At 41.9% G+C, this 24,533-nt stretch overlaps 1 protein-coding gene across 3 annotated transcripts in view; it reads left to right on the forward strand.

Moving 5' to 3' along the window:
* LOC109235611 (sister chromatid cohesion protein PDS5 homolog A) overlaps positions 14,448-24,533 on the forward strand; it is a 30,971-nt gene continuing 20,885 nt past the window's right edge. For all 3 annotated transcript variants that reach the window (XM_019401789.1, XM_019401791.1, XM_019401790.1), the window contains exons 1-13: positions 14,448-14,640; positions 15,834-16,031; positions 16,162-16,343; positions 16,702-16,885; positions 19,596-19,817; positions 20,013-20,229; positions 20,351-20,496; positions 20,626-20,783; positions 20,869-21,018; positions 21,104-21,152; positions 21,550-21,738; positions 23,068-23,247; positions 23,914-24,056. In XM_019401789.1, the coding sequence (XP_019257334.1) occupies positions 14,530-14,640; positions 15,834-16,031; positions 16,162-16,343; positions 16,702-16,885; positions 19,596-19,817; positions 20,013-20,229; positions 20,351-20,496; positions 20,626-20,783; positions 20,869-21,018; positions 21,104-21,152; positions 21,550-21,738; positions 23,068-23,247; positions 23,914-24,056 (2,129 nt within the window). In that variant the 5' untranslated portion in view covers positions 14,448-14,529. The remainder of the gene's footprint in view (positions 14,641-15,833; positions 16,032-16,161; positions 16,344-16,701; positions 16,886-19,595; positions 19,818-20,012; positions 20,230-20,350; positions 20,497-20,625; positions 20,784-20,868; positions 21,019-21,103; positions 21,153-21,549; positions 21,739-23,067; positions 23,248-23,913; positions 24,057-24,533) is intronic.

The following is a 24,533-nucleotide window of genomic DNA, read 5'->3' on the forward strand; positions in this document are numbered from 1 at the left end:
GCTCAACTGCATTGTTAAAATTTGTTAGTGTTATGCAATGTGACGACCCAAAGGGTCATCACCTGTATTCCTACTCACTCTGTATTTCTGAGGCCGTGAAAACCTCACTTGGGGGTTGCCTCGAATTTGTGTGCGCAGTCCGGGCGCGTAGCCGGAACGTTTAAATATGAATTTGTGAGAAAGATAATAAAATTTTGATGTTTTAATCGATTAAGATTGACTTCGGTCAACGTTTTGGGCAAACGGACCCGGACTTGTGATTTGACAGTCCCGGAGGGTCCATAGGAAAATATGAGACTTGGGGGTGTGCCCGGAATCAAATTCCGAGGTCCCGAGTCCGAGGAATGAATTTTACGTGAAATTGATTTCTGAAAATAATTAAAGAATTGGAAAAGTGTTATTTGTTTAGAAGACTGTGCTGTTGGGCTCGTATTTTGGTTCCGACGCCCGGCACAAGTCTTAAATATGAGTTAAGCAATTACTGCGAAGTTTGGTCGAAATCGGGCATCATTTGACGTGTTTTGAACTAGAAACTCTAAACTTGATGTTTTATGGAAATTGGAAGGAATCATAGGTCTTGAGGCCTAATTCGATGTTGTTTTGGCGATTTGATCGCACGGATGAGTCCGTAGGATGTTTTTGAGTTTATATGCATGTTCGGTTTGGAGCCCCGAGGGCTCAGGTGAGTTTTGAGTAGGTCCCGGGAGGTCTTACGCTTAGAAGTATCAGAAATCTGCAGGTCCAGGTGTTGCAGGCCTCCAGCGCGGCCGCGGTCATTTTCGCGCGGACCACGCTGGAAGGCGCGCGGCCGCGGTGCATTTCTGTGCGGTCCGCGTGACTAGGTTCAGAGGGCCAGTAGTCCTAGGTCGCCCAGCGTGGCCGCGTGCCATATCAGCGCGGTCCGTGCTGGGAGATTCAGAGAGTGGGAATTTTGGTCCATTCCCCCAGCGAGGCCGCGCACCAAATCAGTGCGGTCCGCGCTGGGTAGGTTCAGAGAGTGGGTTCCCCCCTTCCTCGGCGCGGCCGCGGGGCATTTTGTGCGGTCCGCGCCGGGTCTCCAGTTCAGTATATAAAGTCGGGATTTTCAGTCATTTTTTTCACTTTTTCAAAACCCAAAACATAAGAGGCGATTTTCCAAACGATTCTACTTCTTCAAAACGATTGGTAAGTGATTTCTAACTTATTTTCTTTACTCCTTAACATCTTTAAACATAATTTCAACTTCAAAATAGAGATTTTAATGGGGAATTTGGGAATTTAGGGTAGAACCTAGGGTTCCTAAATTTGGGGGTTTTAGACCTCAATTCGAGGTCCGATTCCAAAATAACTTATGTATTTGAGTTCATGGGGGAATGGGTAATCGGGTTTTGGTTCGAACCTCGGGTTTTGACCACGTGGGCCCGGGGGCATTTTTGACCTTTTGGGGTAAATTGATGAAAAAGCTATAATTAGTCATTGGGTTTGATTTGTTTAGCACACATTGATAACATGAAGTCCTTATTGCATAGATTTGGGTGAGTTGGAGCCGAATTCGAGAGGAAAAGCGACTGTGGAGGATTGTATTGGCCGTGGAAGTTGAGGTAAGTGTTTGGTTTAACCCTAGCTTGAGGGAATAGGAGTCGAGTCTTGTTTGCTAACTGCTAAATGATCGAGTACGATGTATAGGCATGGTGACGAGTTCCTATACATCGGGGTCTAGCACGACCGTGAGTCCTTATATGTGGACTGTTTGGATATTGTTATGCCTTCCATGCTTAATTGATGGCTTCTATGCGTTGTAAACACCTTGTGAAAGATATTGTGATTGTGGGGTAAAACTCCTTTGGGAGCATTGGTTCGNNNTTGGGAAATTCACTTTTCATGCATTCAAATTTATTAGATTAGCCTTTGTTGATACACTCAAGTAATTTGTGACTAGATTCGAGCGGTTTGGTGGTGAATTCGAAGGGTAAAGCGATACTAGAGGCTTGAGTTGAGTTTGGAGCATTTGAGGTAAGTGTTTGATCTAACTTTGGCTTGAAGGAATATGATTAGAGTGTTATTATTTGCTAATTGCTAAATGATCGAGTACGGTGTATAGGCATGGTGACGAGTATCTATACACCGGTGTCTAGCATGACCGTGGGTCCTTGTATGTACTTATCCTGATATTGTTATGACTCTTCCATGTTAATTGATGAATTCTGTGCAATGTGAAGAGTATGAGGACTAATTATGAATTGTAAATTCCTTGGAGCGTTGGCTCGAATGATAAAAAGAGTATTGAGTAAGAAATGAAAGAAATAGGAAGTGAAATGATTAATCCCTTGCCGGGATGGTTTGAGTATATTGATTATCTCCCTTGCCGGGATGTGAAAGTATTGTTGTTGCTCCCTTGCCAGGATTTAGCTGTTAATTGTGCAATTCCCTTGCCGGGACATTTCTTATTATTTGTTTATCCCCTCGCCCCGTTTAGTTGTGATTACTGTTTGGGCGAGGAAGAGTGATAATGCACGAAGGGTCATTCCGTGCTATGTTTTGATTATATTTGCACGAAGGTTCATTCCATGCCATGCTTTGATTATTTATGCACGAAGGGACATTCCGTGCCATGATATGAGAGTTATGTGAGGGAAAGCACGAAGGGTGATGCCGTGCACTTTATTTGATTGCTTTTGGTGAGAATGAGAGTAAAAGCACGAAGGTTGATGCCGTGCAACTATTGNGTTTAATTTCTTTGTTCTTTCCTTTTATTGCATATATATATATTGAATTGCACAGGTTGGTTTGGTAGTCCTGTCTAGCCTCGTCACTACTTCGTCGGGGTTAGGCCAGGCACTTACCAGCACATGGGGTCGGTTATGCTGATACTACACTTCTGTGCTCTTTTGCACAGATCACGGTACTGGAGCAGCTTTTGGACCATAGTAGTAGGATATCGATCGGGAGTTGACTTCAGTTCGGGGACTTAGGAGGTAGCCTAGCTGGCGTTCGCAGGCCGGAGTCCCTTTCTATGTTTCAGTTTGTTTCCATTGTACCGAGACAGATATTTATGTATTTCTATTCGAACTTGTTTGTAGCACTCTTTAGTAGTTCGTGAGATAGCGACTCCAGTCTTGAGTAGTGAAATATTAGACTTCCGCATTTTGGGTTTTCAGTTATTTACGTTTTAAAAGACTTCCGCATTTATTTAAAGACTCGTCATTTTATTATTGTTATGTTGTTATCCGAAAATGTTTAAATGTTTGGCTTGCCTAGCTCCAACAATAGGCGCCATCACGACTCCCGATGGTGGGAAATCCGGATCGTGACAAGTTGGTATCAGAGCTTTAGGTTACGTAGGTCTCGCTACTCACGGACGAACTTGGTAGAGTCTGAGGGATCGGTACGGAGACGTCTGTATTTATCCCCTAGAGGCTACGGAGTTAGGAAAAGTTTCACTTTTGTTCCTTCCCGTCGTGCGACTCTGTTTCTCAAATACTGATTGTCTTTCTACTGTGTTCTTTCGCAGATGGCGAGAACACGCGCTTCCTCTTCTACCGCGCAGCAACCCGAGCCCCCAGCAGCAGCTCCTGCGAGGGGCAGAGGCCAAGGTCGTGCCAGAGGCCGAGGCCGGGGCAGAGCTCAGCCCCGAGCAGCAGTCCCAGAGGTGGAGCCTCATGTTGATTATGATGAGGAGGCTCCAGCCCCAGCAGCTCCGGTGGGCCCAGCTCAGGTCCCAGAGGGGTTCATAGCCACCCCAGTTCTTCAGGACGCTCTGGTCAGATTGGTAGGCTTTGTGGAGAGCGTCACTAGAGCGGGTTTGCTTCCAGTAGCACCGGCCACTTCTCAGGCTGGAGGAGGGGTTCAGACTCCTGCTACACGTACTCCGGAGCTGGTAGCTCCCCAGGCTCAGGTTCCGGTGGTTCAGCCAGCTGTGGCAGTTCAGCCGGGTATTGTGACTCAGACCGGCGGTGGGGCGGCTATGTCTTCGGATGCTTTGTAGAGACTTGATAGGTTCTCCAAGCTCTTCACCACCACATTCAGCGGTGCTTCTTCAGAGAATCCACAGGATTTCTTATTCAGCTTCCATGAGATCCTTAGGACTATGGGTATTGTGGAGACCAATAGGGTCGACTTCGCCACCTTTCGGCTTGCAGGATCCGCCAAGACTTGGTGGAGGGACTATTGTTTATCTAGACCAGCAGGGTCGCCAGCATTGACATGGGATCAGTTTGCGGAGTTATTTTTGGAGAAGTTTCTCCCAGTTACTCAGCGAGAGGTTCTCCGCAGGCAGTTCGAGCGCCTCCAGCAGGGCACTATGACGGTCACGCAGTATGAGACTCGGTTCATTTATTTGGCACGCCATGCTATTGTTATACTCCCCATAGAGCGAGAGAGGGTGCGGAGGTTTATTGATGGATTGATTCAGCCGATCCGTCTCCAGATGGCTATGGGAGCTGGTAGTGAGATTTCTTTTCAGGAGGTGGCCAATGCAGCCCGCAGAGTTGAGATGGCCCTTGCACGGGGAGGTGGTCAGGTGTCGGATAAGAGGCCTCGTCATTCTGGTAGGTTCAGTGGTACCTCGTCTGGAGGTAGGGATTCTTATGGTAGAGGCCATCCACCGAGACCCTTTCAGTCAGCACTCCAGGTTTCTCATGGTACTCCAGGCGGTGGTGGGTCTCAGCAGCATTACTCTGATCAGCAGCCCATCAGTGCACCGCCACTTCAGAGTTTCCGGGGAGGACATTCAGGTCGACAGGGCCAGCAGTCTCAGCAGCCGAGGGCTTGTTATGGTTGTGGTGACCCGAGTCACATTGTCAGATTTTGCCCTTGAGCCTCAGGTAGCTCTCAGCAGCAGGGTCCTCGCCCCATGATTCAGGCACCAGGTGATGCACAGCTTGCCCAGCCAGCTAGAGGCGGGGGTAGGGATCATAGAGGTGGAGGTAGAGACCGTAGAGGTGGAGCTCGGACCGGCAGAGGTAGGGGTCAGCCAGTAGCAAATCGTCCTAGAGACATGGTTCAGGGAGGTGGGGCCCAGCCCCGGTGTTATGCTTTGCCAGCCAGGCCAGAGGCTAAGTCTTCAGATGCTGTTATTACAGGTACTATTCTGGTCTGTGATAGGGATGCCTCAGTGCTATTTGACCCTGGGTCTACGTATTCATATGTGTCGTCCTATTTTGCACCCTACCTGGTTATGCCTAGTAATGTTTTAGGTATTCTTGTTTATGTATCTACACCGGTGGGTGATTCTATAGTGGTCGACCGAGTTCATCATTCCTGTGTGGTAGTGTTTGAGGGTCTTGAGACCCGTGTTGATTTATTGCTTTTAGACATGGTAGATTTCGACGTTATATTAGGGATGGATTGGTTGTCCCCGTATCATGCCATCTTGGATTGTCACGCCAAAGACCGTGACCTTGGCTTTGCCAGATTTGCCCCGATTGGAGTGGAGAGGGACCCCAGGTCATGCCACCCGCAGTGTTATTTCATATGTGACGGCTCGACTCATGATCGAGAAGGGGTGTTTAGCTTATCTGACGTATGTTCGCGATTCCAGCACGGAGGTTGCTTCTATTGACTCTGTCCCTATTGTTCGGGAGTTCCCCGAGGTTTTCCCTTCAGACCTGCCGGGTATGCCGCCCGACAGGGATATTGATTTCTGTATTGATCTGGCCCCAGGCACGCAGCCCATTTCTATTCCGCCGTATCGCATGGCCCCGCCAGAGTTGAAGGAGTTAAAGGACCAGTTGCAAGACTTGCTAGAGAAGGATTTTATCAGGCCTAGTGTTTCTCCTTGGGGTGCGCCGGTGTTATTTGTGAAGAAGAAAGATGGATCGATGAGGATGTGCATTGATTACCGGCAATTGAACAAGGTGACGATAAAGAACAAGTATCCACTGCCGAGGATTGATGATTTGTTTGACCAGCTTCAGGGTGCGAAGGTGTTTTCAAAGATAGACTTGAGATCTGGCTACCATCAGCTGAGGATTAGGGCGTCTGATGTCCCTAAGACAGCATTCCGCACTCGGTATGGACATTATGAGTTTTTGGTCATGTCATTTGGGTTGACCAATGCCCCAGCAGCATTTATGGAGTTGATGAACCGAGTGTTCAGGCCATATTTGGACATGTTCGTGATAGTCTTTATTGATGATATTTTGGTGTACTCCCGCAGCCAGGAGGAGCACGAGCAGCACCTCAGAGTGGTTCTTCAGACTCTGAAGGATAGTCAGTTATACACTAAGTTCTCGAAGTGTGAGTTCTGGTTGAGTTCGGTTGCATTTCTGGGTCATGTCGTATCAGCAGAGGATATTCAGGTGGACCCGAAGAAGATTGAGGCAGTTAAGAATTGGCCTCGGCCAGCATCAGCTACTGAGGTTCGGAGTTTCTTGGGTTTAGCAGGCTACTATCGTCGGTTCGTGGAGGGGTTTTCATCTATTGCAGCCCTGATGACCAGATTGACCCAGAAGGGTGCCTAGTTCAGATGGTCAGATGAGTGTGAGGCGAGCTTTCAGAAGCTCAAGGCAGCTCTGACTACGGCACCGGTATTGGTTTTGCTCACAGGTTCAGGGCCTTATACAGTTTATTGTGATGCTTCCCGTATTGGACTTGGTGCAGTATTGATGCAGGATGGCAAAGTCATTGCTTATGCTTCGAGGCAGTTGAAGATCCACGAGAAGAATTATCCGGTTCATGATCTAGAGTTGGCAGCCATCGTTCATGCTTTGAAGATTTGGAGGCATTACCTATATGGTGTGACGTGTGAGGTGTACACCGATCACAAGAGTCTTCAGTACTTGTTGAAGCAAAAGGAGTTGAATCTGAGGCAGAGGAGGTGGTTGGAGTTGCTGAAGGATTATGATGTTACTATCTTATACCACCCGGGTAAGGCCAATGTGGTGGCCGACGCATTGAGTAGGAAGTCCGCCAGTATGGGTAGTCTTGCTTATATTCCGGTCAGCCAGAGACTGCTTGCTTTGGATATTCAGGCCTTGGCCAATCGATTTGTGAGGTTGGACATTTCTGAGCCTAGCAGAGTGTTAGCTTGTACGGTCGCTCGTTCTTTATTATTGGAGCGTATCCGTGATCGGCAGTTTGATGATCCTCATTTGTGTGTCCTGAGAGACACGGTGCAACGTGGAGGTGCCACGAAGGTGACCTTAGATGATGATGGTGTTTTGAGGTTGCAGGGGCGAGTTTGTGTGCCCAATGTCGATGGGATTCGAGAGTTGATCTTAGCGGAGGCCCATAGTTCTCGGTATTCTATTCACCTGGGCGCAGCGAAGATGTATCAGGACTTGCGACAGCATTATTGGTGGCGCGGGATAAAGAAGGATATTGTTGCATATGTGGCTCGATGTTTGAACTGTCAGCAGGTTAAGTATGAGCATCAGAGGCCTGGTGGTTTGTTTCAGAGGATTGAGCTCCCCGAGTGGAAGTGGGAGAGGATTACCATGGATTTCGTTACTGGACTCCCGATGACTCGGAAGAAGTTTGATGCTATTTGGGTCATTGTTGATAGGCTGACCAAGTCAGCGCATTTTATTCCTGTTGCAGCCACTTATTCATCGGAGAGGTTAGCCGAGATCTACATCCGAGAGATTGTTCGCCTTCATGGGGTGCCGACATCTATCATTTCGGACCGGGGTACGCAGTTTACCTCGCGCTTCTGGAGAGCAGTTCAGCAGGAGTTGGGCACCCAGGTTTAGTTGAGCACAGCGTTCCACCCTCAGACGGACGGCCAGTCCGCGAGGACTATTCAGATATTGGAGGATATGCTCCGAGCCCGTGTCATTGATTTTGGAGGCTCGTGGGACCAGTTCTTGCCCTTAGCAGAGTTCGCCTACAACAACAGCTACCAGTCCAGCATTCAGATGGCTCCATATGAGGCGTTGTATGGTAGGCGATGTCGGTCTCCGGTTGGGTGGTTTGAGCCGGGAGAGGCTCGGTTATTGGGTACAGATTTAGTTCAGGAGGCCTTAGATAAGGTCAAGATCATTTAGGAGAGGCTTCGTTCAGCTCAGTCTAGGCAGAAGAGTTATGCGGACCGAAAGGTTCGAGATATAGCTTTCATGATTGGTGAGCGGGTATTGCTCCGTGTGTCGCCTATGAAGGGCGTGATGAGATTTGGGAAGAAGGGCAAGCTTAGCCCTAGGTACATTGGCCCGTTTGAGATTCTTGATCGAGTGGGTGAGGTGGCTTATAGACTTGTGTTGCCACCTAGCTTATCAGTCGTGCACCCAGTTTTCCATGTATCTATGCTTCGTAGGTATCACGGCGATCCTACCCATGTGTTAGACTTCAGTACTGTCCAGTTGGACAAGGACTTATCATATGAGGAGGAGCCGGTAGCTATTTTAGACCGACAGGTTCGTCAGTTGAGGTCTAAGAATTTTCCTTCTGTTCGTGTTCAGTGGAGAGGTCAGCCTCCTGAGGCATCGACCTGGGAGTCCGAGTCTGATATGCGGAGCCGTTATCCCCACCTTTTTCCCGACTCAGGTACTTCTTTCTCTTGTCCGTTCGAGGACGAACGGTTGTTTTAGAGGTGGAGAATGTGACGACCCAAAGGGTCATCACCTGTATTCCTACTCACTCTGTATTTCTGAGGCCGTGAAAACCTCACTTGGGGGTTGCCTCGAATTTGTGTGCGCAGTCCGGACGCGTAGCCGGAACGTTTAAATATGAATTTGTGAGAAAGATAATAAAAATTTGATGTTTTAATTGATTAAGTTTGACTTCGGTCAACGTTTTGGGCAAACGGACCCGGACTTGTGATTTGACAGTCCCGGAGGGTCGGTAGGAAAATATGAGACTTGGGGGTGTGCCCGGAATCAAATTCCGAGGTCCCGAGTCCGAGGAATGAATTTTACATGAAATTGGTTTCTGAAAATAATTAAAGAATTGGAAAAGTGTTATTTGTTTAGAAGACTGTGCTGTTGGGCTCGTATTTTGGTTCCGACGTCCGGCACAAGTCTTAAATATGAGTTAAGCAATTGCTGTGAAGTTTGGTCGAAATCGGGCATCATTTGACGTGTTTTGAACTAGAAACTCTAAACTTGATGTTTTATGGAAATTGGAAGGAATCATGGGTCTTGAGGCCTAATTCGATGTTGTTTTGGCGATTTGATCGCACTGATGAGTCCGTAGGATGTTTTTGAGTTTATATGCATGTTCGGTTTGGAGCCCCGAGGGCTCGGGTGAGTTTTGAGTAGGTCTCGGGAGGTCTTAGGCTTAGAAGTATCAGAAATCTGCAGGTCCAGGTGTTGCAGGCCCCCAGCGCGGCCGCGGTCATTTCCGCGCAGCCGCGGTGCATTTCTGTGTGGTCCGCGTGGCTAGGTTCAGAGGGCCAGTAGTCCTAGGTCGCCCAGCGGGGCCGCGTGCCATATCAGCGCGGTTCTCGCTGGGAGATTCAGAGAGTGGGAATTTCGGTCCATTCCCCCAACGCGGCTGCGCACCAAATCAGTGCGGTCCGTGCTGGGTAGGTTCAGAGAGTGGGTTCCCCCCTTCCTCGGCGCGGCCGCGTGGCATTTTTGTGCGGTCCGCGCCGGGTCTCCAGTTCAGTATATAAAGTCGGGATTTTCAGTTATTTTTTCACTTTTTCAAAACCCAAAACATAAAAGGCGATTTTCCAAACGATTCTACTTCTCAAAACGATTGGTAAGTGATTTTTAACTTATTTTCTTTACTCCTTAACATCTTTAAACATAATTTCAACTTCAAAACAGAGATTTTAATGGGGGAATTTGGGAATTTAGGGTAGAACTAGGGTTCCTAAATTTGAGGGTTTTGGACCTCAATTTGAGGTTCGATTCCAAAATAACTTATGTATTTGAGTTCATGGGGGAATGGGTAATCGGGTTTTGGTTCGAACCTCGGGTTTTGACCACGTGGGCCCGGGGGCATTTTGGGAATTTTTGAACAAACTTGGGAAATTCACTTTTCATGCATTCAAATTTATTAGATTAGCCTTTGTTGATATACTCAAGTAATTTGTGACTAGATTCGAGCGGTTTGGTGGTGAATTCGAAGGGTAAATCGATACTAGAGGCTTGAGTTGAGTTTGGAGCATTTGAGGTAAGTGTTTGATCTAACTTTGGCTTGAAGGAATAGGATTAGAGTGTTATTATTTGCTAATTGCTAAATGATCGAGTACGGTGTATAGGCATGGTGACGAGTATCTATACACCGGTGTCTAGCATGACCGTGGGTCCTTGTATGTACTTATCCTAATATTGTTATGACTCTTCCATGTTAATTGATGAATTCTATGCAGTGTGAAGAGTATGAGGACTAATTATGAATTGTAAATTCTTTGGAGCGTTGGCTCGAACGATAAAAAGACTATTGAGTAAGAAATGAAAGGAATAGGAAGTGATGTGATTAATCCCTTGCCGGGATGGTTTGAGTATATTGATTATCTCCCTTGCCGGGACATTTCTTATTATTTGTTTATCCCCTCGCCCCGTTTGGTTGTGATTACTGTTTGGGTGAGGAAGAGTGATAATGCACGAAGGGTCATTCCGTGCCATGTTTTGATTATATTTGCACGAAGGGTCATTCCGTGCCATGTTTTGATTATATATGCACGAAGGGTCATTCCGTGCCATGTTTTGATTATATTTGCACGAAGGGTCATTCTGTGCCATGTTTTGATCATATTTGCACGAAGGGACATTCCGTGCTCTGATTTGATTATAATTGCACGAAGGACCATTCCGTGCCATGATATGAGAGTTATGTGAGGGAAAGCACGAAGGGTGATGCCGTGCACATTACTTGATTGCTTTTGGTGAGAATGAGAGTAAAAGCACGAAGGTTGATGCCGTGCAACTATTGATTTTCTGCTCTCATTAATTATTGTTATTGCCCTGTTTCTTACTTAAATTGTTGACTTTATATCCGGACTGTACTCCCCCATAGTATGCTTCCCTCCTCTTAACTGTTTAATTTCTGTATTCTTCCCTTTTATTGCATATATATATATATATATATATTGAATTGCACAGGTTGGTTTGGTAGTCCTGTCTAGCCTCGTCACTATTTCGCCGGGGTTAGGCCAGGCACTTACCAGCACATGGGGTCGGTTGTGCTGATACTACACTTCTGTGCTCTTTTACACAGATCACGGTACTGGAGCAGCTTTTGGACCATAGTAGTAGGATATCGATCGGGAGTAGTCTTCAGTTCGGGGACTTACGAGGTAGCCTAGCTGGCGTTCGCAGGCCGGAGTCCCTTTCTATGTTTCAGTTTGTTTCCATTGTACCGAGACAGACATTTATGTATTTCTATTCAGACTTGTTTGTAGCACTCTTTAGTAGTTCGTGAGATAGCGACTCCAGTCTTGGGTAGTGAAATATTAGACTTCCGCATTTTGGGTTTTCAGTTATTTACGTTTTAAAAGACTTCCGCATTTATTTAAAGACTCGTCATTTTATTATTGTTATGTTGTTATCCGAAAATGTTTAAATGTTTGGCTTGCCTAGCTCCAACAGTAGGCGCCATCACGACTCCCGATGGTGGGAAATCCGGGTCGTGACATGCAACGTGGTACTATCTTGTCTTCGAGTCTCATTTGTGTGAGGACTCGAGGGTGGATAATACACATGCCGCTTCCGTCGTCTACCATTATTCTTTTCACATCAGTGTCTGAAATACGTCAAATAATAACAAGAGCATCGAAATATGGGAAAATCAAACCGTCGGTATCTGACTTGTCGAAGATGATACTGTCTCCGAGGTCGTCGTACTATTCGTGGGTGATCGACCGCTTCAATTTGTGTGTGGTGGTGAACTTCACATGGTTGATTGTTGCTTCATCACCCCCACGATCATTTGGATGGTACGAGCGGGGGAGGGTGTCTTGGGAGGGCCCTGCTGTTGTTCACGTCCCATGCCGAAGTTGACTCGTCCACGGTCGCTCATCATTTCCCTTAGGTGCCCTTGGTTCAGCATGTTTACTACCTCTTGCCATAGAGCTATCCAATCCTCGGTTTTGTGACCTCGCTCCTGGTGAAATTCACAGAGGACGTTTGACTTTCAGGTACTTGGTTCAGACTTCATCTTTTGTTGCCATTTTACCTTTATGCCAAGCTTTTCTAGTGCGTACACTACTTCTGAAGGGGAAACACAAAAATTGTGAGCAGATAAGAGTGGAGGCATACCTCTTTAGTTTCGTTGAGTCCCTGTATGTGGCCTGGACGACCCTTTTATATGTCGGGGAGACGGTGGGACGATTGTTCTGACGTAAGGTTGATGTCTTCCTCTGTTGAGACGGGGGCCCGATTGATCTCTTCGACCGTTGTTACGACGATCTTTTCTCGACTCCGTTTGAACCAATGTCAATCGTTAGGTCGGACTGTTAAGGTCGTCCTCCTCGGCTCTCACCTTGGCGCAGTAGGCATTGTGGATTTCTTCCCAAGTGGTGGGAGGGTATTTCATGAGCCTACTTAATAACTTTCTGGTTGCTCTCGACCCGTTCCTGTTCAACCTGTTCTGGAAAGCTGCTATCACCATCCCTTCTGATACATTTGGCAGGCTCATTCTCACCCTGCTAAATCGGGCGAGGAAGTCCCTGAGTCCCTTGCCAGGTGATTGCCTAACGACGAATATATCATTTACCCTGGCCACCGCCTTTTTAGCCCCCGCATGGGCGGTGACGAACTTGTCGGCCATTTCCTCGAACGTTGCTGTTGACCGCGCCGGCAATTATGAATACCAGGTTAAGGCTCCCCCCATTAAGGTTTCGCCAAACTTTTTCAGTAACACTGATGGTACTTGCTCCTTTGAAAGGTCGTTGCCCTTCACTGTTGTGACGTAATGGATGATGTGATCTTCGGAGTTTGTAGTACCGTCGTATATCTTCAGGTATGGTGGAATTTTGAAGGTTTTGGGAATGACGTCAGGAGCCGCTTCCTCACTGTACAGTTGTTCAACGAACCGACCAACGTCTCGTTTTGGCAACAATGTTGGGGCACCTGGTATCTTATCGACCTTTTCTTGATGCTCCCTCATCTGGTCGCGGAGTGTCTTGTTTTCGTTTTCCATTTCTTCCATTTTCTTCAGAATGGCTGTCAACGCATCATTGCCTACATCAACAGTGGTGTAAGTGTTACCTGTTTGGGGGGCGGACTGTTCGCTGGTGATCGTTGTGATATCTGCTTCCGCGATGTTTCTATTCTCCCTTTGAACGGGTTTGTCGGGTATGTTGTTCAGAGTACTCGTCAGCCATTCTTCCAATAATTTTCTTACTGCTAGTGGTGTTTCCTCGGTCGTGGACGTTGACACTCCTTTCCCGCGTGAAGCGGTTACGCTTTCATGAGTGGGAGGTGAGTCACTCCGCCTGAGCGTAGCGTTTGGTGTCACAGTCTCGTTGTCTCCCATGTCATCCTCGTTGATGGTGTTCAAAATGTTGGTAGTGACACCTGCTATGGCTTTCTGCCTTGCCTCTCCTTTTCCTGCCATCGTTAGTTTGTACAAGCAAAGAAGAGATGGCTGTATTTTTGTGATCTAGAAGGAACTAAATTTCAACTAAAATCTCCCCACAGACGGCGCAAAATTGTTTAAGCAAATAATAGCTAAACCAACTAATGATGAATTAAAGGGGTGAATCTTAGTTGAACTTAATAACTTCTAGACCGGATAAAATAAAAGATTTATGAAACGAGTAGTGTTCAGATGCATCAAATAACAGACTCGATATACTATGATTGACAATAAATATGATGGTATAAATATGCAATAAATGTAAGCAATGGCAATAAATGTGATGAAAAGGGATTTGTCACCCAACTATCATATGATTGGGATGTCCCTTTTCTCTGTCTGCGACGTGGAAAAGTATGAAGTTGGGATGGATATGGAATCTCTAGATTTATGGATCAAGATGGAACAACGTGTGCTTCAATAATATTACCAACAAATAAGACAACTTTTGGATATTCTCTTTTGTCAACTCTTACAATGTGTTTTTTTTCAAAGTCCCCTATCTCTTACTATTTATAAGTGACATTCCCAAAAAAAATCCTAGAAAGTACAGCATAAAGAATATCCAAAGGAATATTCTTTATGTCCACTTCTGAACTTATGCTACCGTTACTTTCTCATCTCGGCTGCCCGCTTTTGGCATCAGCCTTTGTGAGAACAACCTCAATCCCGTCTTTTATCTTGCGTGTCCGTTATCGTGGTCACCAAATTTGGACCTCTACACACTTGCTAGTACGAACTACCTTTTTTACCCTCTATAACCATCAGCAATTTATGTGATAGGATGAATGAGGTACCTCCTCCTTTAAATCAAATACTGTATTGATTATAATGAATATATTTATATATCAAACAATGTATTAGTGTAATAGAAAAAAAAAAATTTAAAAAGAAGAAAAAAAAAGAAAATTTTTCTCAAAATTTGTGAGCAACCGTTTTGTCGGGTAGCGCACATTATAAAGGGCTTAAGGCGGGAAAAAGTTTTTTTCTCCAGTACTCTCTGCCTCTCTCTCACACGCGCTTACATTCGCTAATCGCTCTCTAAAAATCTCAGGAAGCTTCTTAGGGTTTCTGATTAACCTCGCAATGGCGGACTCCACAGAGACGGAGGCGATAAGAGTAATCTCCCGAATTGGGAAACAATTGGGTGCATACAAAACTTGCCCCAATAAAGATACTCTAGTGAACTTATTAAAAGTAAGACCTTACTCTCAATTACCTTTGCTCGTTTCTCCAATTTTTGGACATATTTTATTAATATTCTTTACCTGTTAATCTGTTATTTCTAACACTAATATATTTTAATTTCTTAGTAATTTATCATTTGATGCTCTAATTCTCACATGCCTTGCCCTTGCGACTGAAGATATTATAAGTTTTTCCACTCTAGTATTTATCAAAGGCTCTTTTTCTTTTCTTTTCAAATCTGTTATTGCTTTTTGTGTTGGCAATTTTTGCTCTTTTTTCACTACGTTCTCTTCATTATTGGAGCTTAGTAAGTTTGTTAAGGATATTTTTTTTGACATAGAAATCTATCATCTGCACTGTATGTTTTTTTTCTTTCTTTTTGCTATTTATAGCCTGTTAAGCCAAGCTTCTAAAATCAGCTTCTTATTTTGAGAAGTGTTTTTCTCAAAAGTGTTTGAATACTTAATTTGAAAAACATTGTTGAGCATCAATTAGTGTTTGATGCTTCTCAAAAACTGCTTCTGCTTCTACTCAATAACATTTTGTTTTTCTTTTTAAAAGCTTGGCCAAACAACTCAACTTTGTAAAAAAGCACTTTTGGCCTAAAAGAAGCTTGACCAAACATGCTATTAGTTCTTGTATTTTTAAATGATATCATCTAGTATGAAGGAACATACCTATAATTCATTTCTCAACTAGTACTAGCGAGGGCTCACATTCTGTGGTGGAAGCAAAGGCAACTGTAAATGGAGTACAGAGTCTGATGTGCTTTTGGGCTCTTTAGAAATCTGTATATACTTTCTTGGGCTAAGAAAATGCGACACCTTCGTGGTGCATCTGTAAATAAAATACTTATAAAAGGAAAAGAATAATAAGTATTGTTACCCCAAGAGTGTTGGCTCAATGCTAAGGGTGCAATGTGGAATGTGACTGTAAGGCACAAGTCATGATTTGGACCTTGCTGCTGCAATGCTTTGTATTTAAGTGTGAGCAGGGTGAAGGCATACTTGCCTGAGTTTCGAACACGTTGCCAACTGGGGTTGGGCCAGCTAACTCATAGGGAATTTTTTGGTTATAATAAAAGTATGATTGTTAGCATCTGGATGAAGTTTTCTTTGCTTTTGAGAATTACTGTGCTTTTTCTTCTCAGATGCCATTTTACTCTCTAGTTCTTTGCATGACATGAGCTGTTTCTGCTGCAGCAAGCCAATCGTGCTTTTGCAGGATTAAAGCAGTCCGAATCACTGAAGTCTGTCATTAAACCCTTGAGCAGTTCTCTTGTTAAACATAGTTTACTTCTTCACAAGGACAAAGATATCAGACTTCTGGTTGGCATCTGCTTCTGCGAAATTATCCGTGTCTTGGCACCAGACCCCGAATTTACTGATGCAGTTTCTAGGGTAAAGTCTGATTTTGTTCAATTGTTTCTGTTATATGGTCCCCTCCGTGCTACTTTTTTCTTTATCCTCTCCCTTTTAGCTATAGTCCGTAATACTGTCAATACAATTGCTGACTTTCAAATTTTAACAGGATATATTTAGACTTCTCGTCAATATCTTCGCAGAGCTTGACGATACCAAGAATCCTTACTTCAGCATGAGGGTACAGCTGTTAGAGACTGTTGCAAAACTGAGGTTTTGTTTGATAATGCTAGATATCGGCTGTGAAGATTTGGTTAAAAAATTGTTCAAAAACTTTTTTGCTGTCTTGAGGTGAAATTCTTTATATCTGTATTATTAGTCCTTTTTCCTGATTGATTCTGAGGGTTTTGATGCCCCCTCCCCTTTGCTCATCTTTTAAACTCCTTGATTTGTCTAGTAGTTGAAATGCTTTGAGAAACAGCGCATGAAGAAAACCGGTTAAAATAAAAGTGGCTGCGGATGAATATATCTGATGCTAGGAATTTCACCGAAGTCAGGAAATCTCCGGATGCTAAATTGAATTTACATAATTGTTTACCATGTCACGTTCTCATGCTTAATTTTATAGTTCAAATTTCCTGCGGTTTACATGGGCACATCTCTTGAAGGTTAGTTTTACTATCTGATGGTGCTAACTTTTTCATTGTAGGGAACATCACCCTCCAAGTATGGTTTTTGCAGTAGTATCGATAATGTCACAAATTTTGGAGGAGAAGATGAAGGAGAAAATGCAAGAGAAAGAGAGGAGCAGTTCTGAGCTGCTCACTTTTGAAAAAAAAGTTTCTGAGCCCCTTTTGGATGTGGTTTTGCAGAACCTATTGAAAGAAGCAAAGGTAGATATGATGATCTATAACTTAATAAGATCCAAAGCTAAAAGTGGTTGCTGCATTAGCAGTTTCAGGAGTACTTTCAGCTTTGTTTTGAGAGAGATGAAAAACTTTCTTTCTTTTATCCCTGTAAAACAGAAATTTTGATCTTCTTTTTGTCCCTTCTCCAAGATGAAATTAGCAGAAGTACCTAGTGCTGTAATCTCTACTCAATGATTTTGTCTTGAAGCAACAAACCAAGTTTTATTTGGTGTCACCTTCTCACTGTAGAACAGTTGGAGGAGGGGTAGGGTGGTAGCTGAAGCTTTGAAAGAGGATGTTCTATTTTCTGTATCTTCCTTTCTGAACTTATAAAACTTTAATTAAGGACTTAAGTACTCCTAAGTCTTCAGATTTGCTCTGCTTCCATTATTATTTTTTTTCCCTTTCTGTTTCTTTTCTCTAGCTAATTTCTTATTCAATTATATATTTTCCATTTCTAAATCAATTTTTGTCACCTATTAAGAGCAAATGAAATTTTATTTAATTCTTATAGACCTTTTTTCTAAATTAAAATGAATGGTTTCTGATGTTTTGTCCTACAGCAGTGTACAGTTTCTGATACAGAACGTCTTATACCTCTACATAAGTTCATGGATCAATTTTTACACTCTTCTTATCTAAATAAACCAAGAAAGTAATCTCTTGCCCTGAAGTGGCACTTGTGATGAAGCTATTCATTCACCAACAAACACGCACACAATATATATATATATATATATATATATATATATATATATATATATCTCTGTGTGTGTGTGTGTGTGTGTAACCCCTAGGGCTTGATCTAATGTATGGGTTAGGCGCACGTCACTGGTTAGGTAGTGGAGTGGGCCCATTATCCAACGAGTTCCGAATCATGTGTCACTGGCCCCCGCTCGGGATTTCTCAGTTATCATATACATATGCATATATATATATACTCAGTTATCATATATATATATATATATATATATATATATACATATTCCTCTGTTTTAATTTATGTGAACCTATTTTCTTTTTAGTTCGTGCCAAAAAAAAATGACCCCTTCCATATTTGAAAACAATTTACCTTTATGCAATGATTTATAGCTAGACTATATATATGTGCCTCATTTTACCCCACAAGTTCAAAAGTTTCTTTTTTTTTACAAAAAATTCCGTGCCTAGTCAAATAGGTTCACATAAATTGAAACGGAGGGAGTATATATTATATGTGTGTGTATGTTTATATATTGAATACATAGTTGTTCATATATGACTCTAGTTCAAAACTATTTTAATTCGATATCTCTGAAGTCAAACTTAATTCAATTGGCAAAGACGGTTTTAAGAAAAATGAAAAACAATTGTTTGTAGACCGGGGTGTTGTGGCTGTTCATTTCTTACAATTGAGTGTCTGTGACCTAGCTTCATGTTTGTGAGCTTGCTCATATTGCCTGTCCTAAGCCGAAATACGGGAGTAGGGTCGTGAAAGATAGGGCAGGATGGAAGAAAAAGATCCTTATAGGTGATACCATTTGATTGGGGTTAAGTTTTAGTCACGTTGATACGTTTACTTTATGTCCAATGTTCATTAAGAGTAAGTTTTATTAGAGATTTATATTTCAATAGAAAAAAGTAACTTGTAGTGATAGAGAGCCTAAATTTTAAAATATTGGATTGAGATGGGTTTAATGGAGCTATATGGATAGCAAGGATATGTATGGCTGGCTACTACTAGCTTGGAATTGAGAAAATTGTTATCGTTGTTGTTTGAGTGTTTGTCACCTGCACGGACACTGGTTCTATATCCAAGATGATTAAAGCCCACACCCTTGTACTGTTTTGGATGTCTGGAAATTACTATCCGCCAAGTTATGAGTCTATAGTTGCAGTTCCTCTCCCTTAGGTTCACAGCCAACGAAAAGTTTTTCTTTGTAGATAAATTTTTTGCATAAAGTTTCTGCTGCTGTCTTAGAAGTTATGGCTTTTAATCTCTATTTTTTTCTTTTTGGTTGCATTAGTGATGATATGGATCCTGATATGCTTTAGATTAGTATACATTTCCTTGGGGCTAATGGAGACTTGTCATTTGCTCAACTCTTTCCTCTGGGTGTTTGGGGAGAAGTGAAAAAGACATCTTCCTTTTGTCCCAGAATACCTATTTATTTGAATGTAGAAAGTTGTAATACATGTTTTGACTGTGGAGCAGGGCTAGTGTGTTTTGTTAAGTAGATGTGGTGCAAAGGATGAAAACACGGGTTGGAGGATTCATCAACGTATGAACATTAGTAATGCCCCAAACTGACCATTTAATATTGAATTTATCATCCTTTAATTATGGGTGCAGAATCATCTGTTTAAATCGTACCTTCTGATTGACTCGTCAAAATGCAGGAGTAGTAGTACATGTTATCTGAAGTTGCTCATAGACTTGTTCTTTTAAGCTTACTTCCAGTTATGGCGTGAAAGATTATCTTCTTCCATGTCATGCTAAGTGTTTTTGTCATTGATGGTGGATACATATATATTATATGTTGCAAGTTTATATGTGCAATATAGGAACTTTATATACTTACTAAGTGGTGCTTGTTTGGCTTAGATGAAATTGATTAACCTTTCTCTCTTAGTTTTGCAATTCATTTTTTCCTGTTATGAAGTTGTTGTGTACTTGTCTTTAAAAACTGGAATTATTTTTTAACTTCTGATCCAGGGTGCATCTCGTGCGTCCCACCAGCTTGCTGTCTCTGTCATTGAAAAATGCAGTGAGAAGATCGAAGATATCATTTCAAGGTTTTTAAGGTCTTGCATACTCAACAGAGATGCTGTGCAGAGTGAGATCAAGGAATACTACCATGATATTATATATGAAATCTTCCAGTGTGCTCCTCAAATGCTTCTTTCTGTCATACCTAGCTTGATGCATGAATTATTGGTGTGTGATTCTTCTGCCTTTTAGTCTATTATTGTATGACAGTGTGAGTTGTCCGGTCCGATGAATGCTAAAATAAATTTTGATAGTAATGTCTTCCTCATTTTCTCATATTACTGTTGTTAAAATTCTTCCATTGAAGTTGGTTATTTTGCCCACTCTATATTGCTCAAACTAGAAATGTAACTCTCTTTGCAGACAGATCAAGTGGATGTTCGGATAAAAGCTCTTGGCTTGATGAAAAGGATCTTTTCCTTGCCTGGAAACCATTTTGCGCAGGATTATCACCAGCTTTTCGTAGAATTCTTAAATAGATCCTGTGATAAGTCTGCTGAAGTGAGACTCATTACACTTTCATGTGCTAAAGCTTTCTACATGACCAATCCATCTGCAAAAGAATCACTTAAAGTTCTTGGTAAGATGTCAAAACTTGAAAGCCTTTTGTTTTAATTTCTTTTTTGTCTTTCAGAATGCCTTAATGTTGGTCTTCTAATTCAGCATTACATCTCATGTTTTAACTCTTGTGAACCGAGAAGCCGCTCTTCAAGATCGACTTTTGGATTCTGATGACAGAGTGAGATCAGAGGCAGTTACTGTGATGTGTGACTTGGCAAGACATAAGCTAAAATCTATTCCCTCTGAACTAATCACACTTGTTGCAGAACGACTGAGAGATAAAAAGGTTATGGTGATTGAACAGCTTCCATAAGATAGAATTGTTTTTTTTTGTGCATTTCTTAAAAAGAACTCTGATTGTGCTTTCTGATATTTGCTTTTTTTTTTGGCCTCTTTTGTCCATCTAAATATATAGGTGTCTGTCAGAAAGAAAGCATTGAAAAAGTTGTTAGAACTGTATCAGGAATATTGCACACAATGTGCTGCTGCAATCATGGATTTCAGTGATCATTTTGAACAGATTCCATGTAAAATTTTGATGCTATGCTATGACAGAGACTGTAAGGAGTTCAAGTATGCCTATTTCATGATGTTACCGTTCTAAATAGATGCATGTTCTAGTTGACGGAGATCTAATTATGATTCATCTGATGCACAGGCCTCAGCGAATGGAGATTGTGCTAGCTGACTCTCTGTTTCCTGGTTCTCTTTCAGTTGAGGATAGAACCAGGCATTGGGTCTTCATGTTCTCACTTTTTACGCCTTGTCATCTGAAGGCTTTGAATGCAATTTTGTCTCAAAAGCTGAGGTACTTTGGTGAAATCTGGATTTCTTTAACTTCTAAGATCTGCTTTGCTTCTTTTGCTTGAATTCATGGGGTGATGTGCTTCCAGGTTGCGAAATGAATTGCAAGTGTACTTAACTCTCTGCAATAAAGACAAGGTATCTCAAATAATTGCCAATTGTTATTCGTTTATGATAAGTCTCTTTGTTCTACACTGTATACGAGAAAATGAATTCATTAAAGCTGAAGCAATAGATGCTTTAATGTTATAATTACTCGATTGTTCGAAATTCCAAATTTCAGATATGAGTACCTCTTTGAACTTTGGAATACCTTTTTTTTTGGCTGAAGCCTTTCTGGTTTAGCCCAGAAGAATGCGATGGCATTAACTACCCTTCTTGTTTCTAATTTCTTGGTAGCTGGTGTTGGCAAGACAGACTGCTGTGTTTTTTATGAAGAAATTCCAATTTGCAGAGAATGGTGGTCCTCCCACATGATTTTCTCACTTCATTTTGTGTAGTAATTTTGCATTGGTTTTCTATCTTTATCCTCCAGGAGGAAGTCTCTGAAGAAGTAGAAAAGAAGATGAAAATGTCCATTGTGAAAATGTCAGCATCTTTTGAGGATACTACCAAAGCACAAGACTGCTTTCATAAACTGGATATGGTGAAAGACGGTCGAATATTTAATCTGTTGGGGAAGTTGTTAAATGAACAGAAAACTGAAGATGCTCAAACAACCAGGGTGAGCTTGTTTCACCTTAAGTTTTACTTTCTTACTGTTTTCACTTTCAACCTGGATATAGAGTGGATTTCTTTTTATCAAAATTTCTACCATGGAGCAAGATGCCTTTAGAGTTTCTAATGAATTCTTGCTCTAGTAATCTCAGGATATTTTTTTAACCTTCCAGTGGCTTTTATATTTTCTTGGATTCAATCCCCCAATAAATTGCATTAAAAGTTTGTGGTGTCTAGAACTGAGAATAACCAGGAAGCAGGGCAAGCGGTTGGGCCTTTTGAGTGGTTTTTCTTGGATGAGCTTGATTTTCAAGGAGCCCTAAGTGGCTCAACAAACTGAAAATTGTGATTTAACGAGAGGAAAAAAAGCTAAACAGGCCAAGGAGGGTGCCTGGAGTAAAGAGAGTAGACTAATGTTAATGACCTTAATGTATCAAATAGCAATGGAAAAAATGATTCCAAGGCTTAACAGACTGAAATGTGGGCTTGGAGTAGAACGAGAATGCTTAACAAAATAATGAGTGTGATTGGATCTCTGGTTTTGGTCAGTATAAGGAAGAAGGTTTTCTGGAGAGAAGCTTGAAAACATTTCAGGATAGGTGTATGCCTAAGCTTATGTGTGAAAAAGACCAACCTTTTGGTTTCTTTGAGGTTTCAGGCTATAAGCTTGTAAAGTGGCAACAGCCTTGCTAGAACTTCAAAGTGATTTCCTTTTTATGAGTAACTGTTGCATATTTGATTTGAAGACTTTTTTTTCTTCCCATTCTACATTTACCTATTTTGAGAAAATTTTCTTGCCTTAAACTAATCAAAGATAACAGTTTACATTAGCCCTGGTGGTGGGTGCTGGTGTGGAGGCACTGAAACTGAGTGTATTTGACAAGCTTATGGATGAGAGGATCTAGTTGTCTAAAGTTAGTTCTCTAAAGTTAAATATTTATGTTATATGCATTTCCGATGTCGAGTAAATTTGTTAATGCATTTGAATTAGTTCGACTCTTTAATGAGTCAAAGAGGACTTCCAATTGGGTTAGAGAGGAGTTTACTTCATGTTTTAAGTAAGAAGCAGAGTGTTTTGTGTGGTCATTCCCCATAATATATCTGCCTTTTGTAACTCTTTGGTTCCGTCTGGACTATATGCACACCTGATTTGGCATAAGGCAGCGATTTTGGGGCACATACAAGTTCATGATAACATGGTAGTGCAATTTTTTTGTTGATTAGTCTAATTTTCCCTCCTTTTATATTATTTTCTTCTTTAGATTTGAGTTATTGCACCATTATCAATTCCTTGACATATTTAATGCACAACTTGTCGTCCCTTTGCATTATCCAGGATAATCTTTTGAGAGAGATTGGGGACAAGAATCCGCATGCGGAGTTTCTTCAATTACTTTCTATGAAATGCTCACTCAATCTGTTTGGTTCAGAGCATGTGCGCTGTATTTTAAGTCATCTTTCAGATGACAGATTTGGAAATAAGCATTTGGAGGACTCTTCTATTCAACTCCTCTTGGTAAGAGAAATTACTTTAAAAGAAAGAATCTTGAAATTGGTGGATATTAATTATTAGCAGATTTTTTTCTATTATCATCTTTTGTGCTCCTCACACCAAATATTCCTTAGGAACTTTGGGTAGTAGTAGATCGACTGTTTTGCAGATTATGCTTATAATAGTCCAAAAATTGCACTCTAGTCTTTTTTTCCTCTCTTCCTTTTCTGACAGTCAATAGAAATACTGGCATCACTTAATTGAACTAGACTACGAGTCTGAGAAAGTTCTTTTTTGAGTTCCACTGATGGTGACTTTTAGAAAGTTAAACCTAGCTCTCTATTACTGTACTAGTCACTATGTTAAATGAAAAGGGGATCATAGAAAGCTTCAGATTTTCTTGCTATTTGAGCACGACAAATGTGAAAGTCGTCATGCTTAAAAAGCTTACCTTTTGTTAGTTATTTTTCATTGATATTTCACAAAGCCATCTGCTGGCGCAATCACTTCTTTGGCATGAAGTTCTCCAGTTTGATAAAAGGGCTTTAGGAAACTTAAGCTTTACATGCCACCTTGACCCTATTAATCTCTTTCATTTTGTCTGGTAGATTTTTATTCATATAGTATTTGCAGCCGTATTTATTGTATGCTATATTTTTGGCTTTCATATTCATCCCCTTTTTTTGCCAGACTATTCTCAGTGCATTTCCTTCACTCTTGAGAGGTTTGGAGACAGAATTCCAGCTCTTGTTGTCAAAGGAGATTATCCCATTTAATGAACGGCTGATCCAGATTCTTGCAAAAGAAGGATCCCATATGTTAATCAACCTTGGGTAATTTCTTCACGTTCTAGGTTGTGGTTTGTGCATTTTTTTCTATAGAGCGACTGCAGTATGCGGAAGAATGAGTCAAAAGAGACAGAATTAAGCTTCCATTAATTATTTTTTCACATGAATGGGCATATGGTCGGACAAAAAAGTTTACACGGTTAGGTTGGGAGTAGCTTACTCTTTGGTTCGAGCACTGTAGAATTTACTGTATAATGCCCTATATTTAACATTTTCCATTGCGAGACCTACTAATCTTGATGATCTGTGTAATTTGTCTGTTATGAGATTGAGCATTACCTCCCTCGGCATTTGTTCTAGAAATTAGCATCTCTCGGCATTAAATATTTCATTTGGCGATTTAGCAAGAGCATGAACTTAAATTAAATTTTACATGCACTGCTTTTTATTTTAGTGTCATATTCAAGTGTTAGGTTTCTTAAGTTAATCATCTGATTCTTTTTTAAAGTCTGCCCTTTGGTT

This window comes from Nicotiana attenuata, chromosome 12 (genome assembly GCF_001879085.1).
Source record: "Nicotiana attenuata strain UT chromosome 12, NIATTr2, whole genome shotgun sequence".
Classification (NCBI taxonomy): domain Eukaryota; kingdom Viridiplantae; phylum Streptophyta; class Magnoliopsida; order Solanales; family Solanaceae; genus Nicotiana; species Nicotiana attenuata.